The 24840-nt window shown below is 43.4% G+C and overlaps 4 protein-coding genes across 4 annotated transcripts; all 4 read left to right on the forward strand.

Annotated features, from left to right (window-relative positions):
- Nucleotides 1–12327: 12327 nt before the first annotated feature.
- LOC308292785 (cofilin-2-like) lies at nucleotides 12328–12828 on the forward strand (the record flags this gene model as incomplete). Its single annotated transcript, XM_080735214.1, has 1 exon — nucleotides 12328–12828. One exon carries the CDS (start codon nucleotides 12328–12330, stop codon nucleotides 12826–12828), a length of 501 nt encoding a protein of 166 aa, XP_080591340.1.
- An 816-nt stretch (nucleotides 12829–13644) lies between these two features.
- LOC308292786 (cofilin-2-like) lies at nucleotides 13645–14106 on the forward strand (the record flags this gene model as incomplete). Its single annotated transcript, XM_080735215.1, has 1 exon — nucleotides 13645–14106. The coding sequence occupies one exon, from the start codon at nucleotides 13645–13647 to the stop codon at nucleotides 14104–14106; it is 462 nt and encodes a 153-aa protein (XP_080591341.1).
- Nucleotides 14107–14890: 784 nt separating this feature from the next.
- LOC308292787 (cofilin-2-like) lies at nucleotides 14891–15391 on the forward strand (the record flags this gene model as incomplete). Its single annotated transcript, XM_080735216.1, has 1 exon — nucleotides 14891–15391. One exon carries the CDS (start codon nucleotides 14891–14893, stop codon nucleotides 15389–15391), a length of 501 nt encoding a protein of 166 aa, XP_080591342.1.
- A 1513-nt stretch (nucleotides 15392–16904) lies between these two features.
- Nucleotides 16905–17408, forward strand: LOC308292788 (cofilin-2-like; the record flags this gene model as incomplete). The annotated part of the gene is made up of 1 exon (XM_080735217.1): nucleotides 16905–17408. One exon carries the CDS (start codon nucleotides 16905–16907, stop codon nucleotides 17406–17408), a length of 504 nt encoding a protein of 167 aa, XP_080591343.1.
- Nucleotides 17409–24840: the final 7432 nt, after the last annotated feature.

The raw sequence follows: 24840 nt of genomic DNA on the forward strand, positions 1-24840 counted from the left end.
GGCCGGCTGGTAGTCGACGACTGTCCTTCCCTGAGTTGCGTTTGAACCCCCCCGTTTCAAAGTCGATCTTAGATCCTGGCCGGCGCGCGTGGTCGCGCTTCCAGGTAGAGGGGACGACTGTAGGCTATACGGTATGTGCGTTGGCTCTCGCCAATGTGCCTGGCACTTTGGCTGACTGGTCAGCGGGCATACCTGGCATATCGGGGTCCCGGGTTCGCCTCCCGGCCGTGACGCTACAATATTAAACATTGGCCAAATTGTTAAATAGCCTATTAGAGGCAAAAATTTTGAAAATAGCAGAGTGTTATACAAAATGTAATTGCTCGTTGTGAGACGTTGTGAGCATGTAGATCGGCTATTTTCACAATAGCACAGTGTTATACAAAATGTAATTGCTCGTCAGGGTGGGGGGGTCCCCTGTTAAAATATGATTATTAAGAGGTGTGTATCTTACGTTGGCTGTTCACTAAGGGAATTTTTATTTCAGTAAAATTCATTACTTTAATATTTATTTTTAAATTATCTATTTGAAAAGAGTACTGTTACCCTTTAGCCTGACACATTTTATATCAAATGTATGCAGTCAGAAAAAGGTATTTATTTAGTTTGTCTTTTATTAGCAACCTATCGGCAGCTGAGCAAAATGTAGTAAATTATGTATTTTTGAATGAATTATTCGTCTTTAATGTATTTGTATATCTATCTATCCATCTATCTATCTATCTATCTATCTATCTACTGTACCACCTTGTTACTAGATACTGTCAACATAAACAGATATTTAAAAGGACCATACTACTAGAGTCATTTCATTGTTCTGGCTAAATATCACTTGAGGGGAAAAAAGACGCTATGCGGCTGTTAAGTCTGACATCATTTTGTAGGCAGAGGAGAACTTTTGGGGCCAAAAGGCCCCAGCGCCCGTGAATCTTTTACTATTTTTACTATTTACATTTTTTTTTCTTCTCTTTGTTGTTGAAAGGAAAGTGGTAGAATTATACTTTAGTCGTTATTTTTGTCTCGGATCTGTTGAAATAGCGAGGGACAGATATTGATAATAAATCTGCTTGGAGGTCTGACTACAAAATGTACACGGCTTAAAAGCCCCATAACAAGCTAAGAGTTCAGGTTGTGTAAAAGCATGGCTCATTACAGTAAGAGATGGAAATGTGTATATTAGCCACAGTCACACTGCCAGATGTCCATCTTATTTAAAAGCCATTTAGGCCTGGAATTATTTAGTGCTTTAAATCAGGGGTCTGCAACGTTTTCAAGCCAAGGACCACTTAGTTGAGAGAGAGATGAAGCAGGGACCCCCACAACCTTTTCAGAGATTCCATATAGTTTCATTGTTTAACAGCACAATCATCAGTGTATTTTGGATTCATGTCAATTTGTGTTTTCAGATATTTAACCACTTGAGCCGCCATTACCTAATAAACCTGACCTTTTACTCTGTACTTAGTCTGCTCTTTTTCCCCTCTACACCAAACATATTTGCCGAAAATAGCCGATCTACAAGCTCACAATGCCTCGCAGCGCTTGTAGATCTGCTATTTTTGGCTACAGTTCTCAGAATATGGACACTAGGGTTCAAGTTGTTAATATAAAAAGGATTGGAAGATTTGGAGGACCCCCTGTAGTAACTCTGAGGACCCCCTAGGGGTCCCGGTCCCCCTGTTGAAGACCCCTGCTTTAAGTATTGAACAATAGCAGATATACAAGCTCACAGCGCGGCACCGAGTGCCGCTCTGTGAGCTTGTATATCTGCTATTTTTGGAAAAATTGTGATTTTCTTTTTTTGCAAGTCTTTGAATATATCTTTTTAAAAGCGAACATTTGTAACTCAAATATTTGCCTCTGGGGGTCACTGGAACAACATACTGTATTTTGTGATGGGGGGTCCGCGGCCAAATGCATGTCATTTTGGGGGGTCCTTGACATGAAAAAGTTTGAGAACTACTGATTTAAAAGAAGGATTTAGAAGACATTTGTGCCGCGCTGTGAGCATGTAGGTCTGCTATTTTTTAAGGCCGGGAACACATTTTGGTGTTTGGGAGGGGCTTACAGTACATGTACAGTATGTAGCAACATATTTGTTTTGTAGGCTAATTTCTGATTTAGCCCTATTCTATAGGTTAGGCCTAAATGGGTTAAAGCATAACATAATAGTTAAAGTGGTTCAAACGTAAAATGACACAGATTTGCGTGCAGGTGTAAATGGGTGCCTTTCAGGCAGTGATCATGTGTATAATAACCTCAGTCACACTGCACTAGCAGATGTCCGTCTTGTTTAGCGTCCTGTTCTCCCATTGGCTGCCGTGCTCTATGCTAATCACCTCGTTATGCTTGAATGTCAATGTGCTGTCAATCATGGGCGGCTCGGCCCTGGGACCTGTCAATCAAAATGATTTGGCCAAACTGCACTGATCTGCACTGACATGTTTTGAGCCTGTATATGAGCTTTTTTAACCATTTTTTAATTTAACCTTTTTTTAATAGTTAAAAAAGGTTTAGGGATAAGGGTTAAGGCACGGACAAAAATATGCCCCCTTGTCTATTGCTGATGATGTGAATCTGGTACTATTAAACTCAGTTACTGCCAATTAAATATGCCTTCTTTGGGTGTTCCCTGCCATAAATCTCCATAGACTTCCATGTAATTTATAGTGCACAGATCATGCACGCCCATGCACAGATCATGCACCATGTTTGTGCAGGCTGTTCACAGCTTTCAAACAAAAATATCAGATTGGAAATCCGTTCAAGCATTCTTGAGATAATAGCCATTATGTTTTACATGTTATGTAAACAAAGATGGCTGCCCTGTATGAAAGATGGGGTTGTATGGGGGTGGAACATGCAAAATCGCGATTGAAATCATGTTTACTAGATTTAATGGGGTCAAAAAAAAAAAAAAAATCTTTGTCAGAATTAAAGTCTACACTACAGTAACAAAATGCTGATATTTACATATAGGCTTAACTTAATTATGCAGCTGTGTTCTCCAAGTTTCAAGGTGTCAAGCTTCAGGGTGTCGTCCACAGGGAACCTTACCTCCTGTGTGAGCTTCATGCTTAAAGACAATAATGGACTATGTTGATGAAGAAAACGTTTGATCTATTTAGGTTGTCTGAGAGGAACTTACACCTCCAGCGAGCCTTTAGTGACCGCCTCTGTTCTTCTGTATGTACTTGGTTGGTATAAAAGATGTCTTAAAGGACAACTTTAACTTTTTACAACAAGGGTTCATATCTTAGATTGTAATTAAAGAATATACAAGATGAGTGTTAAAATTATTTCATTTGCTTCTTTCTATTGTTTTAGAGATTCTTATTTCAGTGTTTGGGGGCATGCGTACAAGTGGATAAATATGTCATTTTACACAGAATAAGCCCATTCCCAAGATACAACACAACCTTTCATGGTTGGATGTGACTTATGGGGGCTAGAAGTGTTACTGTAAATAGCAATAAAGAAACTGCTGGCTTATTGTGTCTAAAAATACATATTTAGCCACTTGTACGCATGCCCCCATGCGTACGCATGCCCCAAATTTTAGCATGGTAAACAGGATAAAACAATAGAACGAAGCAAATGAAAAAAAGATTAACACTAACTTTTTCTTTTCTCTAATTACAATCTAATATATGAACCCTTGTTGTAAAAAAACAAAGTTGTCCTTTAAAATGTTGTCATAGGAGCAAAAACTCAAGGAGCCGAAAGGCTCCTTAAAATAAACTAGACCAGGTCACCTGGTTCTGCCAGACCCGCAATGAAAATCAGAATGCAAGGAAGGGGGGAACACACAGGATTGTATAGGCTGAGCAGCTGGAAATGTTTCTGAGCTTGTAGATGGGCTGAGGAATTTATAGTGTCAGCAGCTCGTCAGCCAACTCAACTCAGCTGGTCCTGTACAGGTGACGGCACTCAAGGCAATCAGCCGAGCAAGGGAAGGGAGGGGCAGATGAGCAGTCAGAGGCAAACACAGGCACACTGAGGAAAAGAGGGACCGACCGACCGACCGACAGACCGACAGACCGACAAAGCCTTTTGTAGGCCGACCCCCTGGGTCTGGCAAAAATGAAAACGGGACCCAGGTAGGATGGAACTGTAAATGACTCAGGTCACCCCTGTACATAACTTCATATCCACGGCACCCCTGATTACACTGTTAACTTTTAGAATCTTACATCATATTAGGTCAACAAATATGCTCCTCTTTCCACCTGAGATACTATAATGTCGCAGAGAAATATCTGTTTCCATCAGAACTGACTGAGAATAACGTCATACTTAACTTCATACTTGACGTTTAACCACTTGAGCATCCCTATTCTGGGGGGGGGGGTTCACCAAAAATAACTGATCTACAAGGTCACAACATGTCTTGAGACATGTCTTTTTTTTTTTTTTTTGGTGAAGAGAGTTGGCTGTGGATGGAAAAAGAACAGTACAAATCAGGTCTGTTTTATCAAGCATATTGATATATATAATTATCAAATAATTCTGAGGCACCCCTGGACTGGCATCACAGCACCCTAGGGTGCCCCGGCACCCACTTTGAGAACCCCTGCTCTAGTGGGTGAGTGGTAAAGCACATAAAGACCTCCTCAGGGTTTTCCACATTTAAAAACATTATTAAAAAAGCAATCTATTGACGCACTCACACTTGCTATAGAAAGGATCAAGGCACAATTATGAACTGTGAAACAAGGTATTTTGTGTTTTTATTTTTATTTTTTATTTTTTTTTGCCACCATAAGCCTTTTATATACAATGATGTAAACTATAAATTCATGTAACGTCTTGTAGGTTGTGTCATGTTGGAACCAGGGGGAGGGCGGGTTTCAGGGGGAAGGAGAAAGTGGAGAAAGGATGGCCCTGCACACAAACATAAGAGGCAGGACGTGATCTGTAGATGTATTTTTCTTGTTTTTGGTTTTCTTACCAACAACATCTGTACCCTGCAAATGTCCAAAATGAATGTATTCAATGCCCAAATATGTTGTGAAAAAGGGCCTGTCTCTTTCCACTGAAATATTGAAAAATTAATAAAAATTTGGTCACACAAAAAAAAAAAAAAAAAAACATTATTATCATCACACATAAAGACATAATAACACACAGCCTTCAGCGTGCAGGAGGTTGACACGGTTCAAGGTTGGGATGTTTTCAGAGCCGCAGTGAAAGCCTTCACTGGCTTTTATAGAAATACTCTAAATATAGAAATACTCTGTTACAAGTAAAAGTCCGGAATTAAAAATGTACTCGAGTAGAAGTATGAAAGTGTTGGCATCAAAATGTACTCAAAGTACCAAGTACAAAATGTTTGAAAATAGCAGATCTACAAGCTCACAATGCATTGCGATGCAATGCTTGTAGATCGTCTATTTTCAAATAGCCTAGATATTAATTAAGGCTAAAAGGCCCTTTTCCACCGGCAGCGATAACGATGGCGATAGCCATAAAATATCACAGTGATAATTATGCCTTCACATTGATGTCCGATAATGTTATCGGACATCAGTGTGAAGAGGCGCCAATTAACAGCCGCTCGCGCAGAGCGCACCTCGAGCTGTTTGTCAGAGACCCAGTTCCATATCACTGTGATCTTAACCACATCGTTGTTGATCCTAACGATGTAGTTGTCGGCTATCGTTGTCTTTATCGGTGTTGGGTGGATGCTGCCGATCCACTTCAATTGAAAACCCACTTTTTTAAATCGTTATCGTCATCGTTATCGCTGCCGGTGGAAAAGAGCCTAAAGGCTTATAATGTATATCTATAAAGTAATAAAGTTTTCAAATAAATGTAGTGGAGTAAAAGAACAATATTTGGATCTGAGATGTAGTGGAGTAGAAGTAAAAGTATTGGAAATTGTAAATACTCAAGTAAAGTACAAACACCTGAAAATGTTACTAAAGTACAGATAACTTGTCATTCATGCATGTATGAATGAGGAGTGTGACCCTGATATTCCTCGGTAAATGGTAAATGGTGCATTTATATATTTATATATATTTATAAAGCGACTTTTATCCAAGGCGCTTTTCAGAGAGTGTGCATTACATTCACCCATTCACACACACATTCATACACTGCACTGCGCTGCTATTTCTGAAAAATCGTGATTTCTTTTATTTTAAAGCGAGCATTTGTAACTCAAATATTTGCTTCTGGGCGGTCCCTGGAACAACACTGTATTTTGAGATGGGCCAAATGCATGTAATTTGGGGGGTCCTTGACATGAAAAAGTTTGAGAACCACTGATTCAGAGGAAGCATTTAGAAGACATAGAATCGGTTCAAAAATATTGAAAGACTTGCACAAATGTTCACGATTTTTCAAAACTGGCAGATCTACAAGCTCGCAGCGCCGAATGCTGCGCTGCGAGCTTGTAGATCTGCTATTTTTTTAATAGTTAAAGCATAAAATAATGGTTAAAGTGGTTCAAATCTAGAGTCAGATCTGAATGGGTATAACGCAACAAAAAGCTGTGAGTTGTGGAATGTTCCATTTGCTGCGATCACAAGCGCTTTGTGAACAATCACAGTGTTGTTGTAGAATAGATGGTATTGGAGGACCAATAGAAATGACACTCTCTCCTCTACACTAAAAAGTATTGGCATCAAAAATATACTCTTACAAAGTACTCACACGTTTTTTTGATGGTCAAACTTTGTCAAAAATAGCTGGCCGCTGGCCTAGTGGTCCAGGCGCATACCACATACTAGGCTATGATGCCTGCTGGCGTCGCCGGTTTGATTCCCGATCCGGACGACCTTTGCCACATGTCATTCCCCATCTCTCTCCCCATTTCCTGTCAGTCTACTGTGTCCTATCAAATAAAGGCATAAAAAGCCCAAAAACAAATAATAGCTGATCTACAAACACTTCTCAAACACTTTTGTTGTGTCATTGTGAGCGTCGTGTACATCTGCTATTTTCAAAAAGCCAAAGTATAAAGGTTGATTGGTTTATGTGTACGCTACGGTATTAACTCTTTCTGTGCCAAGGGCCAAAATGGCCCCAAGGTAGATGTGCCAGGATTAATTTCAATCAGACAAATGGTTCCAGAGATAGAGCTGTTTGAATCAAAAAAAGTGTCCATCTACTAGAATGAACACACATTTTCTCAATCAGCTAAACGAGGGAGCCAACACACAAACAGAGAAAAACATCTCTCTGATCTCAGGTCATTTTGACATCTTTTAAAAAAATAATAATAATAATAATTAGAAATTATAGCCTTTGATCAAAAGACGTCAAAGACGTCATTGGCACACAGGGCCCATTGAAAAAAGCAGTCATGAGACGTCATTGGCATTATTCTAGTGGAAAACAGAATATCTCTGTTGTCGGGCCGAAACCTCCTTACTCCAAAATGTTCATTTTCTGGAAAATGAGCTCAAGTGGAGTTTTCAAGTGCACTTTTCACTACTTTCCATTGGTTCAATATTATTTGAACCAACACACAGACGTAAAGGGTGTTCAATAGCCCTGATTTATGCCAAAAAATCTAAAACCTCAAAAAATGGAGTTAAGAAGTTTTGGCCAGACAGTGACGATATTCAATATTTGCCTGAGGTGTTAGCAGTCGAGCAGAGGTCTTCAACGTTTTTTGGGTCAAGGACCCCTTAGCTCACAGAGAGATGACGCAGGGACCCCCACCACTACATATTGTATAGAATTGTGTAGCAGATTAAACCTTTCCTATATTTCATAGATAGATTCATAGATGTGTTTGACAGCACAGTCATCAGTGTTGGATCCATGTTAGACCACTTAAACCCTCAGTACTTGATCTGCTTTTTCCCCTACGCCATACATGGGCAACTGGCGGCCCGGGGGCCACATGCGGCCCCCACCTTCACTTAATCCAGCCCGCGGGAATACTGAATGCATTATTGATTTCAGCTGTTACAATTCCAAACATGACCTGCTTTAATTCCGTCAGTCTATATTAGTATAGCTTAATGACTGGTATAGTAGTATTAAAATGTATTTTTTTATGTCCAATGTATTTGTATTTAGGTTCATAAAGTTGACATGAGTATATAACTAAATATGTTTTTAAATTAAATGAAAATGTTACATTTCAGGATTCCAATTAAGAAATAACAAAAAGTTATTTAGGATTCCAATTCAAAAGAAGCAAAAATAGCCGATCTACAAGCTCAAAACGCATCGCGCTGCGATGCGTTTTGAGCTTGTAGATCGGCTATTTTTGCTTCTATTGTATGAGATACTAGAATGACAAAGTAGGACGTAGCAATGTGCTATGTGGCCCTCTGGAGTGAAGGTGGAAATATAGTGGCCCTCGCCATCATCAAAGTTGCCCACCCCTGCCCTACACCAAACGCGAGCAGAGACGAGACATTGTGAGCTTGTAGATCCAATATTTTTCTGCTAACGTTCACCTCAGAAGAGGAAGGTTCAAGTGGCTAATGTAAGAAAAAAAAGAAAAAGTTCTTATCACACAAACATTTGGCCCCCCTAGTAACTCAGAGGACCCCCTATCTATAGGGGTCCCGGACCACCTGTGGAAGACACCTGGACTATGAAGTATTGAGTAAATGTACCTGCATTACTTTGTGATATAAAGGTTTTTAAGGATGAGAGCATTATTGTTAGGGGATCCGTAATTCCGTATGAATAATGAATAAAGAATAAATGAATAAAGTCATTGTTTGTGCAACTTTTTGTCTGCCTCACGACCCCACTTCACTGTACGGTCCGCCCACGTTTCCCTTTTGTCTTTAAATCACTGTACCTTTCCACACAATACGACGACACGTCAACACGCTAAGACAATAGCGAGCAGAGGAGGGTAGAACGTGTCCCGCTGACTCTGTTGTCCTCCGTGTCAGGTGTGGTGCGCTCTGAAGTGGTCACGATCGAGCAGCTCAGCGAGAAAAACAAACAGGTTTAAAAAAAGGTCTATCGAAACGAGCCCCCAAAAGAAGCACATGGCAGTGCTTTTCTCTAATGGGTATGTGGACCCCTAAGGCCTGTCACAGTTATTACATAATCGTCTATCGCAATTATTTGACGTAATCGCAATTATTGTGTATGAACATGATCATACATTTTGAAAATATTTTCATATTTAAAAATAGTGGAAACAGCCGATCTACAAGCTCACAGCGCATCGCGATGCGACGCGTTGTGAGCTTATAGATCTGCTATTCATCAGTATAGAGTAGTATAAAGTTGTCAAATATGTCAGTCATATTTTTATTGAGGTTATGTGTCATATCTGCCATGTGCAACTTCAAAGCCTAAAAGCCAAACAGAAATGTATAATTGTCAACGACAAAAACACAATTAAATTGTTAATTGCATAAAAGGGACTGAGTCGGAGTGATGTCACAGTGATGTGGATATCAGGGATCACCATCTATGGGCATAAAAGGGATTTGGTTTCCCTGTCATTCCAGGGATCATCTCCATATCTCCATATATGGGCATAAAAGGGATGTGTTCCCCTGACATCACAGGGATCTCCATATATAACATAAGGGATCTCCATATATGGGCATAAAAGGGACTGAGTCGCAGTGATGTCACAGTGATGTGGACATCAGGGATCTCCATATAAAGGCATAAAAGGGATTTTGGGTCCCCCTGGCATCCCAGGGATCTCCATTTCTCCATATATGGGCATAAAAAGGACAGTGTCACAGTGATGTGGACATCAAGGATCTCCATATATGGGCATAAAGGGATTTGGTTCCCCTGGCATCCCAGGGATCTCCATTTCTCCATATATGGGCATAAAAAGGACAGCGTCACAGTGATGTCACAGTGATGTGGACATCAGGGATCTCCATATATGGCAATAAAAGGGATTTGGTTCCCCTGATCACAGTGATGTCAGAGCATGAGAGTCAACAAAAAAGACAAGCGTTACCCATATACGTACGTACAGAGATGTGACGGTTCTGATAGTAATCGCAATTATTCTAACTGGTAGCGCGACTAGAGATAATAATAAACTACTTGATTCACATCATGTGGGGAACAAAAACAATGCGACGTCAAACAGAACCAACCAGCGGAACCACGCGTTTCTTTTAGAACCAATACCAGGGCTTTTCCCTCCGCGTAGGAAAGCCCGGTGAGGAGAGGAGGTGAGGGTTTAAGTGGTTCAGAAGTGAAGGTGAGAGAAGTGAAGAGGATTCTAGTCATACTTCAGTGGAAAAGCGGTATCTTTTGTTAAACCATCCGCAATCCATCAGCTGGAAGGTCAAGGATGCAGGCTCCTCCATGTTGGAGCTACAATACAGCTTTCACACTGACTATGAGTGAGTGGGCTCTGAATGTTACCTCGTAAACAACTACCAGTGGTGTAAAGTAACATTTACTTAAAAGGGATATTTCACTTTCAAAAAAACGTTTGGTCATTTTATCGTCTAATCAGGCTTGTATGAACACCCTGAACAGTTTTGAATTTGCTTGATTCAATATTTAGATATTTGATGTAAATGTTACCAGGCCCTCCAGGCCCAGGGCCTCTCCCCACACACACCCATTGTAATTTCAGACTTAATTTTAACCATGATAGATTCATTAAAAACACCCATTATTTTTTCTGGTGACTCATACTACCCTCCTAATACGTGAGCAGGCTGTGTTTTTCCATTTATTTTTAATAATTATTTTTGGTATTTCATTTTTTCCATTTTCCCAAATAATTATTACAAATAAATGAAAAAAGTTATCGAAAAAACACGGCCTGCTCACGTATTAGGATGGTAATATGAGTCAACAGAAAAATAATCTGTGTTTTTAATGAATCTATCATAGTTAAAAAGTTATGTGGAGAAAAGCCCATAAGGTGTTTCCCTGTTGAAAGTGGAATATCCCTTTAATTATGGACTGTAGTACTGTACTTAAGGAGAATACCACTCATTTTCAACATTGAACTACAGTATGTCATTAATATACCTTTTGAGGAAATAATAAAAAGGTTCTGTGTTGCCTAGAACTGGAGGATTGATTGTGGGGTTTGACTTGCAAAGTACACACTTTGATGATGATGATGATTATGATGATGATGATGATGATGATGATGATAGACACAATAGGTCCATAAAAAAAACATGTATACAAAACAAACAACAACAACAACACAGAGATATACAGTACCAGACTGTGCCTAATTATATGGCACCATTTTTGTCTACTCACTCTGTGTCTGTACAGTTCAGAGCTCATAGAAACTACAGGCTTTCTGTTCCAGGAGAGTTGGCATGCTATGATGGAAGCCATCGATATCTCCTAAAAAATAAAAATCAAACCTCGGTTCGAAGTGAAGTGGTGAACTTTTGTGTTCTAGAGTTATGAACTCTGTGATCTATACATTCTTTATATTCTGAATGAATTAATGATTTTATCTGGAGGGCCGAATTGTCATGTGAAGCTTGACCAATCCTCAAAGTATCCAATCATCAGACCGGGACGGACACTACACACATACGTACGTACGTACGTACGTACGTACGTACGGACGGACGGACAGACAGACAGACAGATAAAACCTATTAATTCTGAACTGAAATGGCCATATATGGACATGGGACACACATTTTGCTTTTTGAAAAAGCCTATTCATTCTGGACTGATATTCTGGACGTACGGGACAGAAAAAACCTGTTCATTCTGGACTGGAGTGACCATATATGGACATGAGGTGACATACATTTTGTTTTTGAAAAAGCCTGTTCATTCTGGACTGAGATGACCATATATGGACATGAAACACATATTTCGTTTTTGAAAGAACCTGTTCATTCTGGACTGAAATGACCATATATGGGCGTGGGACACACAAAGCCACTCATTGGAAGCGGTTTTCACCGCTTCAAAAACCTGTCGATGTCACTGGTAGACGGGTTTCTTCTATTTTGGCACCTAAAAAAAACTTATTCAGCAAGTTGCAAAACGAAGGGAGGAGAAGCCATTTTACTGATCCCAGATAGGATGTGAAGGAGGAAGTGGAAGTCACTCTGCATTGCAGCAGCGCTCCTTCATGGGATATGTCGTTTTTTGCTCACCAGCGGCATGCAGGTTAACACCTGTTTACCTGGTAACCATGGCAACCAGTTAACACGTCCCTGGACATGATAATGGGCCGCTCATGTCAACCGCTGATGTCATAATAACTGGCCAATCAGCATGCAGCTGAGACGGACCAACCTGGCATATACTTATATCATGGCAGCCTCATTCATTCATATATATATTAGATATATATTAAGGTGCCATTCCAGCTTCATTCATTTACCACTTGAATCCTGCTGACACATAGGTGGTGTAGCGATGGCCTCAGGCGTCAGAGTCTCAGACGAGGTGCTTGATGTTTTTTACGGCATGAAAGTGCGTCGTTTGGGGGAAAGCAAGGAGGAGAAGAGTCGGAGGAAGAAGGCCGTCTTGCTCCGCCTGAGCGACGACAGTCGGAGCATTATCCTCGACGCCGGCAAGGAGATCCTGCTGGGCGACATCGGGACTACCGTCCACGACCCCTACCAGCACTTCGTGGAGATGCTGCCCGCCGACGACTGCCGCTTCGCCCTCTACGACGTCTCCTACCGCACCGAGGACAGGAAGGAGGAGCTGGTCCTCATCTTCTGGGCGCCCGACAGCGCTCCCCTGAAGAGCAAGATGATTTACGCAAGCACGGTAGACAGCGTCAAGAGGAAGTTCACCGGTCTGAAGCATAAGTGGCAGGCCAACTGTTTGGAGGATGTCAGAGATCGCCGCAACCTCGCCGAGAAGCTTGGCTCAGAGGTAGTCGCCATAGAAGGACGGCCTGTAAATTAGCAGGGAGTTTAAGCAAGCATGGTTTTTCAGGACGGCTCCGCTATAGGCGGACGTAAGTACAGCTGCTAAGTCGCAATCGCCGTAGCAGTCATCGGCGACGGGTTCCCACCCCTTTCACTGAACTCTTTGGTTCCCATGGTGACGTGTCTATGCAGCAGACGTTGTAGACGCTACGTGGAAAGCTAGATTTCATTGTTTTAAAAACATTTTATAGCGGGGCCGTGGCGTCGCACCGCCATAATTCTCATCACGTTCCTGGATGTTTTTGGCGTCGGAACGTAAATTATTACTTTATTACTTTGAGATTTTGGAAAAGAAACTCTTCCCAGTGAATTCCTATGGGAAATAACTTTTGTCTTACCATTTATTTTACTGACATCCACATTTTGTATTATCATTTATCCACATTATTTGGCACCTTGGCATGGGACCTTGGGGGCATACAACAACCTTTGAGTGCTTTGTGCAAAGACGTAGGGCCAGATGTAGACCAGATGTAAACAGATGTAAACCAGATGTAGGGTCAGATGCAGGCCAGACGTACAAGCTTAGCTCCTTCCAGAGGCACCGTTCAAAAGACGAGTGTGTTTGATTTTTGCCACCATAGTAATCATGATGTCATATTACACTGGCCAATCAGCACACAGCTGAGACGGACATACCTGTCATATATATAAAGGTGGCATGGCAGCCTCATTCATTCATCCCGGCCTCATTCGATATAAAGGTGTCATTGCGGCTTCGTTCATTTAGCACTCGGCTACTGCCGACTCATAGGTGTAACAATGTCACGAGGTGCTTGATGTTTTTAACCACATGAGAAATCGTAAGGAGTATGAAAGCGAGAAAGAGGTGAGGAAGAGAAAGGCCGTATTGCTCCGCCTGAGCGACGACAAACTAAGCATTATCCTCGACCCCGGCAAAGAGATCCTGCTGGGCGACGTGGGGACCACCGTCCACGACCCCTACCAGCACTTCACAGACATGCTGCCTGCCGACGACTGCCGCTTTGCCCTCTACGACGTCTCCTATGCCATCAAGGTCAGAAAGGAGGAGCTGGTCTTCATCTTCTGGGCTCCGGACAGCGCTCCGCTGAAGACCACGATGCGTTACGCAAGCACAATAGACACCCTCAGGAAGAAGTTTGTGGGTCTGAAGCATAAGTGGCAGGTCAGCACTTTGGAGGATGTCAGAGATCGCCGCAACCTCGCCGTGAAGCTTGGCGAGGAGCTTGGCTCAGAGGTAGTCGCCATAGAAGGCCGTCCTGTAAATCAGTAGGGAGTTTAAGCAAGCATGGTTTTTCAGGGCGGCTCCGCTATAGGCGGAAGTACAGCTGCTAAGTCGCAATCGCCGCATCCCGGTTTCTAAAGCTGGAGACCTCTCGAAGCCAGACAACTACCGAGGTATCAGCCTGACCTGTATTGCAGCAAAGGTCTACAACCGGATGATATTAAACCGGATTCGGCATGCCATCGACCCTCATCTGAGGGAAAACCAAAACGGCTTTCGAGAGGAGAGAACCACATTAGCCCAGATTAATGGAGGAGGTGAAGAAGAAAACCTGACGGCTTTTGACTCTATACACAGAGGCACCATGATGAAGATCCCGAAGGCCTACGGGATCCCTCCCAACTTTCTCCGGGCAATAGAGACCAAAGAGTTTGACATCCTGGCTGGGGTACTGCAAGGGGAAGTGTTTTCAGTGAGGCTGCACAGTTTCTCTAAGAGTCCCACGAACTTTGAGTGCTTTGTGCAAAGACGTAAGGGCAGATGTAGGCCCAGATGTAGGCCCAGATGTACGAGCTTAGCTCCTTCCAGGAGCACCGCTCAAAAGACGAGTGTGATTGATTTTTGCCACCATAGTAATCATGATGTCATAATACACTGGACAATCAGCACACAGCTGAGACTGACTAACCTGTCATATACATAAAGGTTTCATGGCAGCCTCATTCACTCATATATATCAAAGTGTAGTCCCGCCCTTGTTCCTTCATAGATATAAAGGTGTTGTTGCGTCTTCATTCATTTAGTTGACTACCGACGACTCATAGGTGTAACAATGGCCTCAGGCGTCAAAGTTTCAGATGAGGTGCTTGATGTTTTTAACCACATGAGAAACCGTAAGGTGTATGAAAGTGAGGAGGAGAAGAGGAGGAAGAAGGCCGTCTTGCTCCGCCTGAGCGACGACAAACAAAGCATTATCCTCGACCCCGGCAAAGAGATCCTGCTGGGCGACCTCGGGACCACCGTCCACGACCCCTACCAGCACTTCACAGACATGCTGCCTGCCGACGACTGCCGCTTCGCCCTCTACGACGTCTCCTACGCCATTGAGGTCAGGAAGGAGGAGCTGGTCTTCATCTTCTGGGCTCCGGACAGCGCTCCGCTGAAGACCAAGATACATTACGCAAGCGCAATAGACACCCTCAGGAAGAAGTTTGTGGGTCTGAAGCATAAGTGGCAGGTCAACACTTTGGAGGATGTCAGAGATCGCCGCAACCTCGCCGAGAAGCTTGGCTCAGAGGTAGTCGCCATAGAAGGCCTTCCTGTAAATCAGTAGGGAGTTTAAGCAAGCATGGTTTTTCAGGGCGGCTCAGCTATAGGCGGAAGTACAGCTGCTAAGTCGCAATCGCCATAGCAGTGATAATCGTTAAGCAAACAGCCATCGGCGACGGGTTCCCACCCCTTTCGCTGAACTCTTTGGTTCCCATGGTGACGCGTCTATGCAGCAGACGTTGTAGACGCTATGTGGAAAGATAGATTCTGACGTATTAGGAAGGGCTGCGACGGCAAGCAGGTTTATCTATCGAGCACTGATCCATGTCCGGTTACTGTAGCGGGCTGCCGTTGCCATCCTTGCTTAAAGTACCTAGTAAATCAGGCCAAATAGAGACACCCTTTGACCGGTTCAGCTGTTCATTCCAGTTTGTTGCAGACGAAGGAAGACCAGAGGCAGAACTAGGATCATGTATAGCAGTCTTGATTTTTACGGCACATTTTGATTTAGTTTTTGAATAAAACCTTGGTAAGTTTTAGTCATATTTTAGTCATCTGACATGTTTTAGTTTTAGACAAAGTAGTCAACTAAATATCATCATTTTAACACTTTTCATAACGGGGCCGTGGCGTCGCACCGCCATAACTCTCATCACGTTCCTGGATGTTTTTGGCTGCGGAACGTAAATTGATTACTTTGAGATTTTGGAGAAAAAAGAAAACAGTTTCACAGTGAATCCCTATGGGAAAAGACTTTTGTCTTACAATTTATTTTGCGGCCTTGACAACATCCTCCTACAATTCTGCAACCTTGCCCTGCTAGGCAACAAGCTGTGGTCTCTCTCCAACATCATCCCGGTTTCTAAAGCTGGAGACCTCTCGAAGCCAGACAACTACCGAGGTATCAGCCTGACCTGTATTGCAGCAAAGGTCTACAACCGGATGATATTAAACCGGATTCGGCATGCCATCGACCCTCATCTGAGGGAAAACCAAAACGGCTTTCGAGAGGAGAGAACCACATTAGCCCAGATCTTGGCCCCGTGGAGATTAATGGAGGAGGTGAAGAAGAAAACCTGACGGCTTTTGACTCTATACACAGAGGCACCATGATGAAGATCCCGAAGGCCTACGGGATCCCTCCCAACTTTCTCCGGGCAATAGAGACCAAAGAGTTTGACATCCTGGCTGGGGTACTGCAAGGGGAAGTGTTTTCAGCGAGGCTGCACAGTTTCTCTAAGAGTCCCACGAACTTTGAGTGCTTTGTGCAAAGACGTAAGGGCAGATGTAGGCCCAGATGTAGGCCCAGATGTACGAGCTTAGCTCCTTCCAGGAGCACCGCTCAAAAGACGAGTGTGATTGATTTTTGCCACCATAGTAATCATGATGTCATAATACACTGGCCAATCAGCACACAGCTGAGACTGACTAACCTGTCATATACATAAAGGTTTCATGGCAGCCTCATTCACTCATATATATTAAAGTGTAGTCCCGCCCTCGTTCCTTCATAGATATAAAGGTGTTGTTGCGTCTTCATTCATTTAGTTGACTACCGACGACTCATAGGTGTAACAATGGCCTCAGGCATCAAAGTTTCAGATGAGGTGCTTGACGTTTTTAACCACATGAGAAACCGTAAGGTGTATGAAAGTGAGGAGGAGAAGAGGAGGATGAAGAAGGCCGTCTTGCTCCGCCTGAGCGACGACAAACAAAGCATTATCCTCGACCCCGGCAAAGAGATCCTGCTGGGCGATGTGGGGACCACCGTCCACGACCCCTACCAGCACTTCACAGACATGCTGCCCGCCGACGACTGCCGCTTCGCCCTCTACGACGTCTCCTACGCCATTGAGGTCAGGAAGGAGGAGCTGGTCTTCATCTTCTGGGCTCCGGACAGTGCTCCGCTGAAGACCAAGATGAGATACGCAACCACAATAGACACCCTCAGGAAGAAGTTTGTGGGTCTGAAGCATAAGTGGCAGGTCAGCACTTTGGAGGATGTCAGAGATCGCCGCAACCTCGCCGAGAAGCTTGGCTCAGAGGTAGTCGCCATAGAAGGCCATCCTGTAAATCAGTAGGGAGTTTAAGCAAGCATGGTTTTTCAGGGCGGCTCCGCTATAGGCGGAAGTACAGCTGCTAAGTCGCAATCGCCATAGCAGTGATAATCGTTAGATAATCGTTAAGCAAACAGCCATCGGCGACGGGTTCCCACCCCTTTCGCTGAACTCTTTGGTTCCCATGGTGACACGTCTATGCAGCAGACGTTGTAGACGCTACGTGGAAAGGTAGATTCTGACGTATTAGGAAGGGCTGCGACGGCAAGCAGGTTTATCTATCGAGCACTGATCCATGTCCGGTTACTGTAGCGGGCTGCCGTTGCCATCCTTGCTTAAAGTACCTAGTAAATCAGGCCAAATAGAGACACCCTTTGACCGTTTCAGCTGTTCATTCCAGTTTGTTGCAGACGAAGGAAGACCAGAGGCAGAACTAGGATCATGTATAGCAGTCTTGATTTTGACGGCACATTTTGATTTAGTTTTTGAATAAAACCTTGGTTAGTTTTAGTCATATTTTAGTCATCTGACATGTTTTAGTTTTAGACAAATTTTAGTCAACTAAATATCATGATTTTAACACTTTTCATAACGGGGCCGTGGCGTCGCACGGCCATAACTCTCATCACGTTCCTGGATGTTTTTGGCTGCGGAACGTAAATTGATTACTTTGAGATTTTGGAGAAAAAAGAAAACAGTTTCACAGTGAATTCCTATGGGAAAAGACTTTTGTCTTGCAATTTATTTTGCGGCCTTGACAACATCCTCCTACAATTCTGCAACATTGCCCTGCTAGGCAACAAACTGTGGTCTCTCTCTTTCGCTTTTGACTCTATACACAGAGGCACCTTGATGAAGATCCCGAAGGCCTACGGGATCCCTCCCAACTTTCTCTGGGCAATAGAGACCATGTATGCAGGAACACAGGCCAAGGTGGTGACCCCAGATGGCAACAGTGAAGAGTTTGACATCCTGGCTGGGGTACTGCAAGGGGAAGTGTTTTCAGCGAGGCTGCACAGTTTCTCTAAGAGTCCCACGAACTTTGAGTGCTTTGTGCAAAGACGTAAGGGCAGATGTAGGCCCAGATGTAGGCCCAGATGTACGAGCTTAGCTCCTTCCAGGAGCACCGCTCAAAAGACGAGTGTGATTGATTTTTGCCACCATAGTAATCATGATGTCATAATACACTGGCCAATCAGCACACAGCTGAGACTGACTAACCTGTCATATACATAAAGGTTTCATGGCAGCCTCATTCACTCATATATATTAAAGTGTAGTCCCGCCCTTGTTCCTTCATAGATATAAAGGAGTTGTTGCGTCTTCATTCATTTAGTTGACTACCGACGACTCATAGGTGTAACAATGGCCTCAGGCGTCACAGTTTCAGATGAGGTGCTTGACGTTTTTAACCACATGAGAAACCGTAAGGTGTATGAAAGTGAGGAGGAGAAGAGGAGGATGAAGAAGGCCGTCTTGCTCCGCCTGAGCGACGACAAACAGAGCGTTATCCTCGACGCTGGCAAGGAGATCCTGCTGGGCGACGTGGGGACCACCGTCCACGACCCCTACCAGCACTTCACGGACATGCTGCCCGCCGACGACTGCCGCTTCGCCCTCTACGACGTCTCCTACGCCATCGAGGACAGGAAGGAGGAGCTGGTCCTCATCTTCTGGGCTCCGGACAGCGCTCCCCTGAGGAGCAAGATGATTTACGCAATCACAGTAGACACCCTCAGGAAGACGTTTGTGGGTCTGAAGCATAAGTGGGAGGTTGGATGTTTCGAGGAGCTCAGAGATCGCGGCATCCTCGCAGAGATAATTGGCGCAGAGGTAGGAGCAGAGGTACGCGCCATAGAAGGATGGACTCTATATCAATAAATCCAATCAGACCGTATCGTCCTCTTTGGGTCAGACCTGTACGTCCTCGACTTATGTCCTAGTCTGGAGAACTTATGCAAGCTGGTCTGGAGCAGTCTGGACTCCCATATGAAATCAAATGGAGAGCAACCAGACACCAGACCGGTTCGTCTGTTCATTCCATTTTGTTGGAACCAAGATCATGTCTATAGCAGTGTTGATTTTGACGGCACATTTTGATTTAGTTTTAGTCATAGTTTTTGAATAAAACCTCGGTTAGTTAGTCCTATTTTTGTCACCTGAAATGTTTTCGTTTTAGTCGACTAAATATCATGAGATTTTAGACGACAAAATCTACAGTTGATTTTGACGACGGGCCTTGATGGTGTCATAAGACGCTGAAAATAGTGACACGTTGTGAGCTTGTAGATCGGCAATTTCAGAGTGCAAGACCGGACCGCAACCAAAAGCAAATAATGAAATTGTGTACATCAAGATAATGTAAAGGTTGTTTTATAATTTTTGTTTCAATAAAACAGCAGTTTTAGAATGACAACGCAGGGAAAAGAATGACTTCCATGCATTTATTTTTCATAATATGTTGTATGGGTATTTTTTTTAACAATCTATGCATCCATCTTCAACCTCTTTTTTTTAAAGACCTTGGCCCTTTATCAAGACGATTTCATTTCACTATCATGATTGTGGGCTAGTTGTCCTCAATTTGTATTTGTTTATTCAGACACTTTTTTGGGGCGTCCTGATCCTACTACTTCCACATTCTTTGAGCTAGAAATTTTGTTCAAACTTCAACTTGTTCAGTTATTATTAACGTTATAATTGCTTGTACTTTTCCCTACATGGAGAACCAGTAGCTCCACTTGATTAGCCAGCCAACCAGATTTCGGCTTTGTGTGATTGGCCTAACTTTGCACGACGGTCTGTGTGTCCGAAAACCAAGTTGAATGACAGCAGGTGGAAACCCAAAGCCCCCAGAACGGCTTGAAGCCGTCGACCCTACTGGCCAAAGCTGGAACTGTAGGTGGGGTGAAATACATGCACGAGCAAAAGAGGGTTCAATGGACGTAGAATTGGCTTATCCAGATAAGCCAATTCCCCCACAATGCACCTGGATTCTGATACTCCCAGGGTGCTTCAAACGCCGCTGAGCAATATGCATTGGAATGAATAGCTGGGGGCGGGGCTGGCCGTCCTCTATATATACTGTAATATGGTGGAAACTGGGGGGGAAATCTCGCTTTTACGAACGGCCATCATTTCGACCAGAGGGTTAGCGACTCACTCCACGGAGGTTAAGGTTAGGGTGAGGGTGAGGGTTAGAGTCGGGTGTCGAAAAGATGAGATGTAGTAACAGCGACACGCTCCCGAAACTGGCAGCCATGTGCAACCCGGGCTTGATTAGCTGTGTACACGAAAGGAATATTAATATGTATTTAACATTATCTGTCAGGATACAAAGGGTTGGATATTTATGATTAAGCACAGTGAGAAAAATACGAGACATCAACTAAAGTTTACTTTATTCTGAAAATGAATTCTCTTATTTTTGAACGTGACACTTCCTGTTGAGGCCAGGAAGCTTCGAGCTTTCTTTTTAAACTGCATAGATAGGCCTGCAGCAGGCCCTCCCGATAGGTCACTCAGGAATGTTCAATTTCCCCCCCTTTCACCCCCCAACATTCAAAAGACTTAGAGGTTACTGCATCCATATTGATTTTCTTTAATTAAACAAAGACAAAACTTAAGTGATTGTCTTTGGAGCCAAGGAGGACCGATTAAAAGTCATGTATAAAAAAACCACAAGCCAAGCCAAAAACCTTGCTTCATTCATGCTGAATTTAAAACAGCCAAATTAACACAATCACAAAGTCAGCCCTGATCACCTTAAAAGTACATGCCGCATTAAAGGACTTCTGTTTCCACAGGATTTAGAGAAAACTTTTTCCATGCATTCCTTTTCAGTAGACTTAAAGGGATATTACACTTTCAAAGTCATTTAATCGTCTAATCAGGCTTTTATGAACACCCTGAACAGTTTTTAATTTGCTTGATTCAATATTTAGATATTTGATGTAAATGTTACCAGGCCCGACACGCCCAGGCCCTCTCCACATACACACCCATTGTAACTTCAAACTCCATTTTAACCGTGATAAATTCATTAAAAACAACCATTATTTTTTCTGGTGACTCAAACTACCCTCCTAATACGTGAGCAGGCCGTGTTTTTTCGATAACTTTTTTCATTTATTTTTAATAATCCATTTTTGTATTAAATATTTATCATTTTCCCAAATAATTATTAAAAATTAATGAAAAAAGTTATCGAAAAAACACGGCCTGCTCACGTATTAGGAGGGTAATATGAGTCAACAGAAAAAACAACGGGTGTTTTTAATGAATCTATCATGGTTAAAATGGAGTTTGAAGTTACAATGGGTGTGTATGTGGAGAGGGCCTGGGCGTGTCGGGCCTGGTAACATTTACATCAAATATCTAAATATTGAATCAAGCAAATTAAAAACTGTTCAGGGTGTTCATAAAAGCCTGATTAGACGATAAAATGACTTTGAAAGTGTAATATCCCTTTAAAGTCTTTGCACACTGCTGTGTTTTTTTGGACGAATTTTGGAGCATGTAAATAAATAAATAAATCTACCTTGCGTTATGTCAATCGCGTTTGCACACTGCCGCCCGTTTCGTATTTATTTTCGGACCAGGGTTTTCTCCGCCAATCAATTTTCTTCGCCAAACGATTTTCTTCGCCAATGGGCCCCTCTCTCTCTCCTTGGCCTGAAAAACGTTTTTTGCGGATTTTGGATTTCCAAAAAGCAACAAAATAACGCAGCAGCATGCAACCCAAAAAAACTTGGACCAGACTTAAATTATTAAGTCATTAAGACATTATTAGGTCTCCCAGCAAACACGGTCAGGACCTGGACCAATCAGTGAGAAAAATTAAATCACTTTTGAACACAACAAATATTGTAAAAGTGATATGGCTTATATGCTCCACTCTATGCTATGACAGCTGCTGCGTTCTGCTGGGGAAACTGGACAACAGGTGCATTTCTGCCTACACCATGGACAGTCTTTTGGGATCAATATAAGTAGGAAAATGAGCCTAGAAGTGATTTAGGGCGGAGTTGTCCTTTATGTCTGTCTGTGTTTGTTTTGTTGGTATAGGTTTTAGGTTTGGTCTTGTCTACTTGTCAGTATGCATTTTCTTTGTTCTGTTTTTTATGGGGACATGATCCTTAATGATGATCTGGTTACCGCCGTGTTCCCCCCTCTGTTCTGTCTATGTTGTAAAAAGAAATATAAATCATTAAAAACATTTCCTGAAAAGTAGGCCTAATAGTTTTGTACCAGGTTTACACACCCGACAGAGACGATATACGACAGCCTCCTCACCATCAGCCAAGTCATTACTTAATGCATCCTGCATGGGGCCATTCAGTCCCTTACTTACTTACTTATGCCTATCGTTCCTTTTCATGGAGCATAGGCCATTCATTCCCTGCTGAAACTAAATGACTCATGGCATCAGCCACGTACTGAACTGTTGTTATTTCTCATCGACAGATGTGTGTTTGTGATTTTGCCTCTTCCATCATACCGTTCCTTGTCAGAGCTTTTCACATACAGAGAGAGGAATTAGAAGAGTTTATCGTTTGTACAGTACATGTTCCAGTGCTAGTGTGACCTTATAACAAGAGTCATCTGTGATGTCAGTACTTTGACCGCCTACTGAGTGGCAAAAACTACTTTCTGGCCTTGACAGCCCATACACCCAAACAGAAAAGTCTGATTTAACGTTAAACAACGTGAAACTATAACAGTGATTCACACTAATGATGCCCAACATTCAGCTTAGAGTTCTCAACAGGCCTGAAAATTAAGGCCCGGCCCTAACTGGGCCCTAACTGGGCAGGCCCGAGGACCTACCCGGCCCTACTAGTTAGCATACATTTGGGGTCGGGTATGGTCGGGTCTATAAGAGAGTAATAAAATAATACGAATATTGTGGAAGTGAGTGAAATGAGACGAGCAGACGGAGTATGGGAGTCTCTGATCTTTACTTCCAAACAATTCAAGTTACACAGGCAGGTTCACCCCTCCCTCAAGTAACCTCGTATCTCCGCCCATACCACCCAACCAGTGTCCATTCTGAGGTGAGATACCTCCACCTAGTGTCCACCACACAGGCCCCCCCCCCCCCCGAACGCTCAGAATGGGCATCTCCTCTCCACATGGTCCCCAAGGCGGATGGGAAGTGGCGCCCGTGTGGCGACTTCCGTCGACTAAATAACATCACTACACCTGACCGGTACCCGGTTCCGCATATCCAGGATTTCTCCGTCCACCTGTCGGGGGCCACCATCTTCTCTAAGATAGATTTGGTGCGGGGTTACCACCAGGTGCCGGTCCACCCGCCCGATGTGCCCAAGACTGCTGTCATCACCCCGTTTGGACTGTTTGAGTTCTTGCGGATGCCATTTGGTCTTAAAGGTGCAGCGCAGACTTTCCAGCGGCTTATGGACTCTGTGCTGCGTGGCATGTCATTCTTGTTCGTTTATCTCGATGACATCCTAGTGGCCAGCACATCTGCAGTAGAGCATCGGGGACATCTACGACAGCTGTTCCAGCGGCTCAACGAGCATGGACTTATTGTGAACCCGGCCAAATGTCAGTTTGGCCTGCCGGCCATTGATTTCTTAGGCCACCATGTCTCTCCTCAGGGGGCTGTTCCTCTACCCGCCAAGGTGGAGGCGATTGCTGATTTCCCCCACCCCCCCACCATCAAGCCTCTCCAGGAGTCACTGTGGAATTGAGTGAAATGAGACGAGCAGACGGAGTATGGGAGTCTCTGATCTTTACTTCCAAACAATTCAAGTTACACAGGCAGGTTCACCCCTCCCTCAAGTAACCTCGTATCTCCGCCCATACCACCCAACCAGTGTCCATTCTGAGGTGAGATACCTCCACCTAGTGTCCACCACAATATATATATTTTAGGGCAAAATCTGTGTCCAAAAATGTGTTTTAAAAAATCTGCCTGAAGGTGGCGCTAAATGGGACAGATCCATGTTGATGACATGAGTGTAGACATACTGTGTACCGATTTGCGTGATTTTAGGGCAAAAATTGTAGGAGCTGTGTCCATAAATGTGTTTTGCAAGAATCGGCCTCATGGTGGCGCTAGAAGAGGGTCATGAGCAGGGAAAAGTGTGACGTGTGACAGACAGACTGACGGACGGACTGACGGACAGCTGGTCGAGGTTTTGATAGTAACTGCGACCTGACGGTCACAATTACCGGTATATGTAGATGCATAGAGTCTCTCCAGGAACTGCAGTAAGTATAGTCCCGGAGATGGAGTGGGGGTCTTTTGCCTAAAATGCATATAAAACTGGAGCTTGTTGAAATGAAAAAGGGTTGAGAATCAGTGATTTAATGAATCCATGAGAAGAAGAGAAGAGGTCACAACCAGACTGTGATGATCAACATCCTCCTGCCAACCTTTTGATGCTGAATGCTAATGTGACATGGATTGATGGGACTAATGAGTGTT

This window comes from Nannobrachium achirus (genome assembly GCF_963921795.1).
Source record: "Nannobrachium achirus genome assembly, chromosome: 10".
NCBI lineage: Eukaryota > Metazoa > Chordata > Actinopteri > Myctophiformes > Myctophidae > Nannobrachium > Nannobrachium achirus.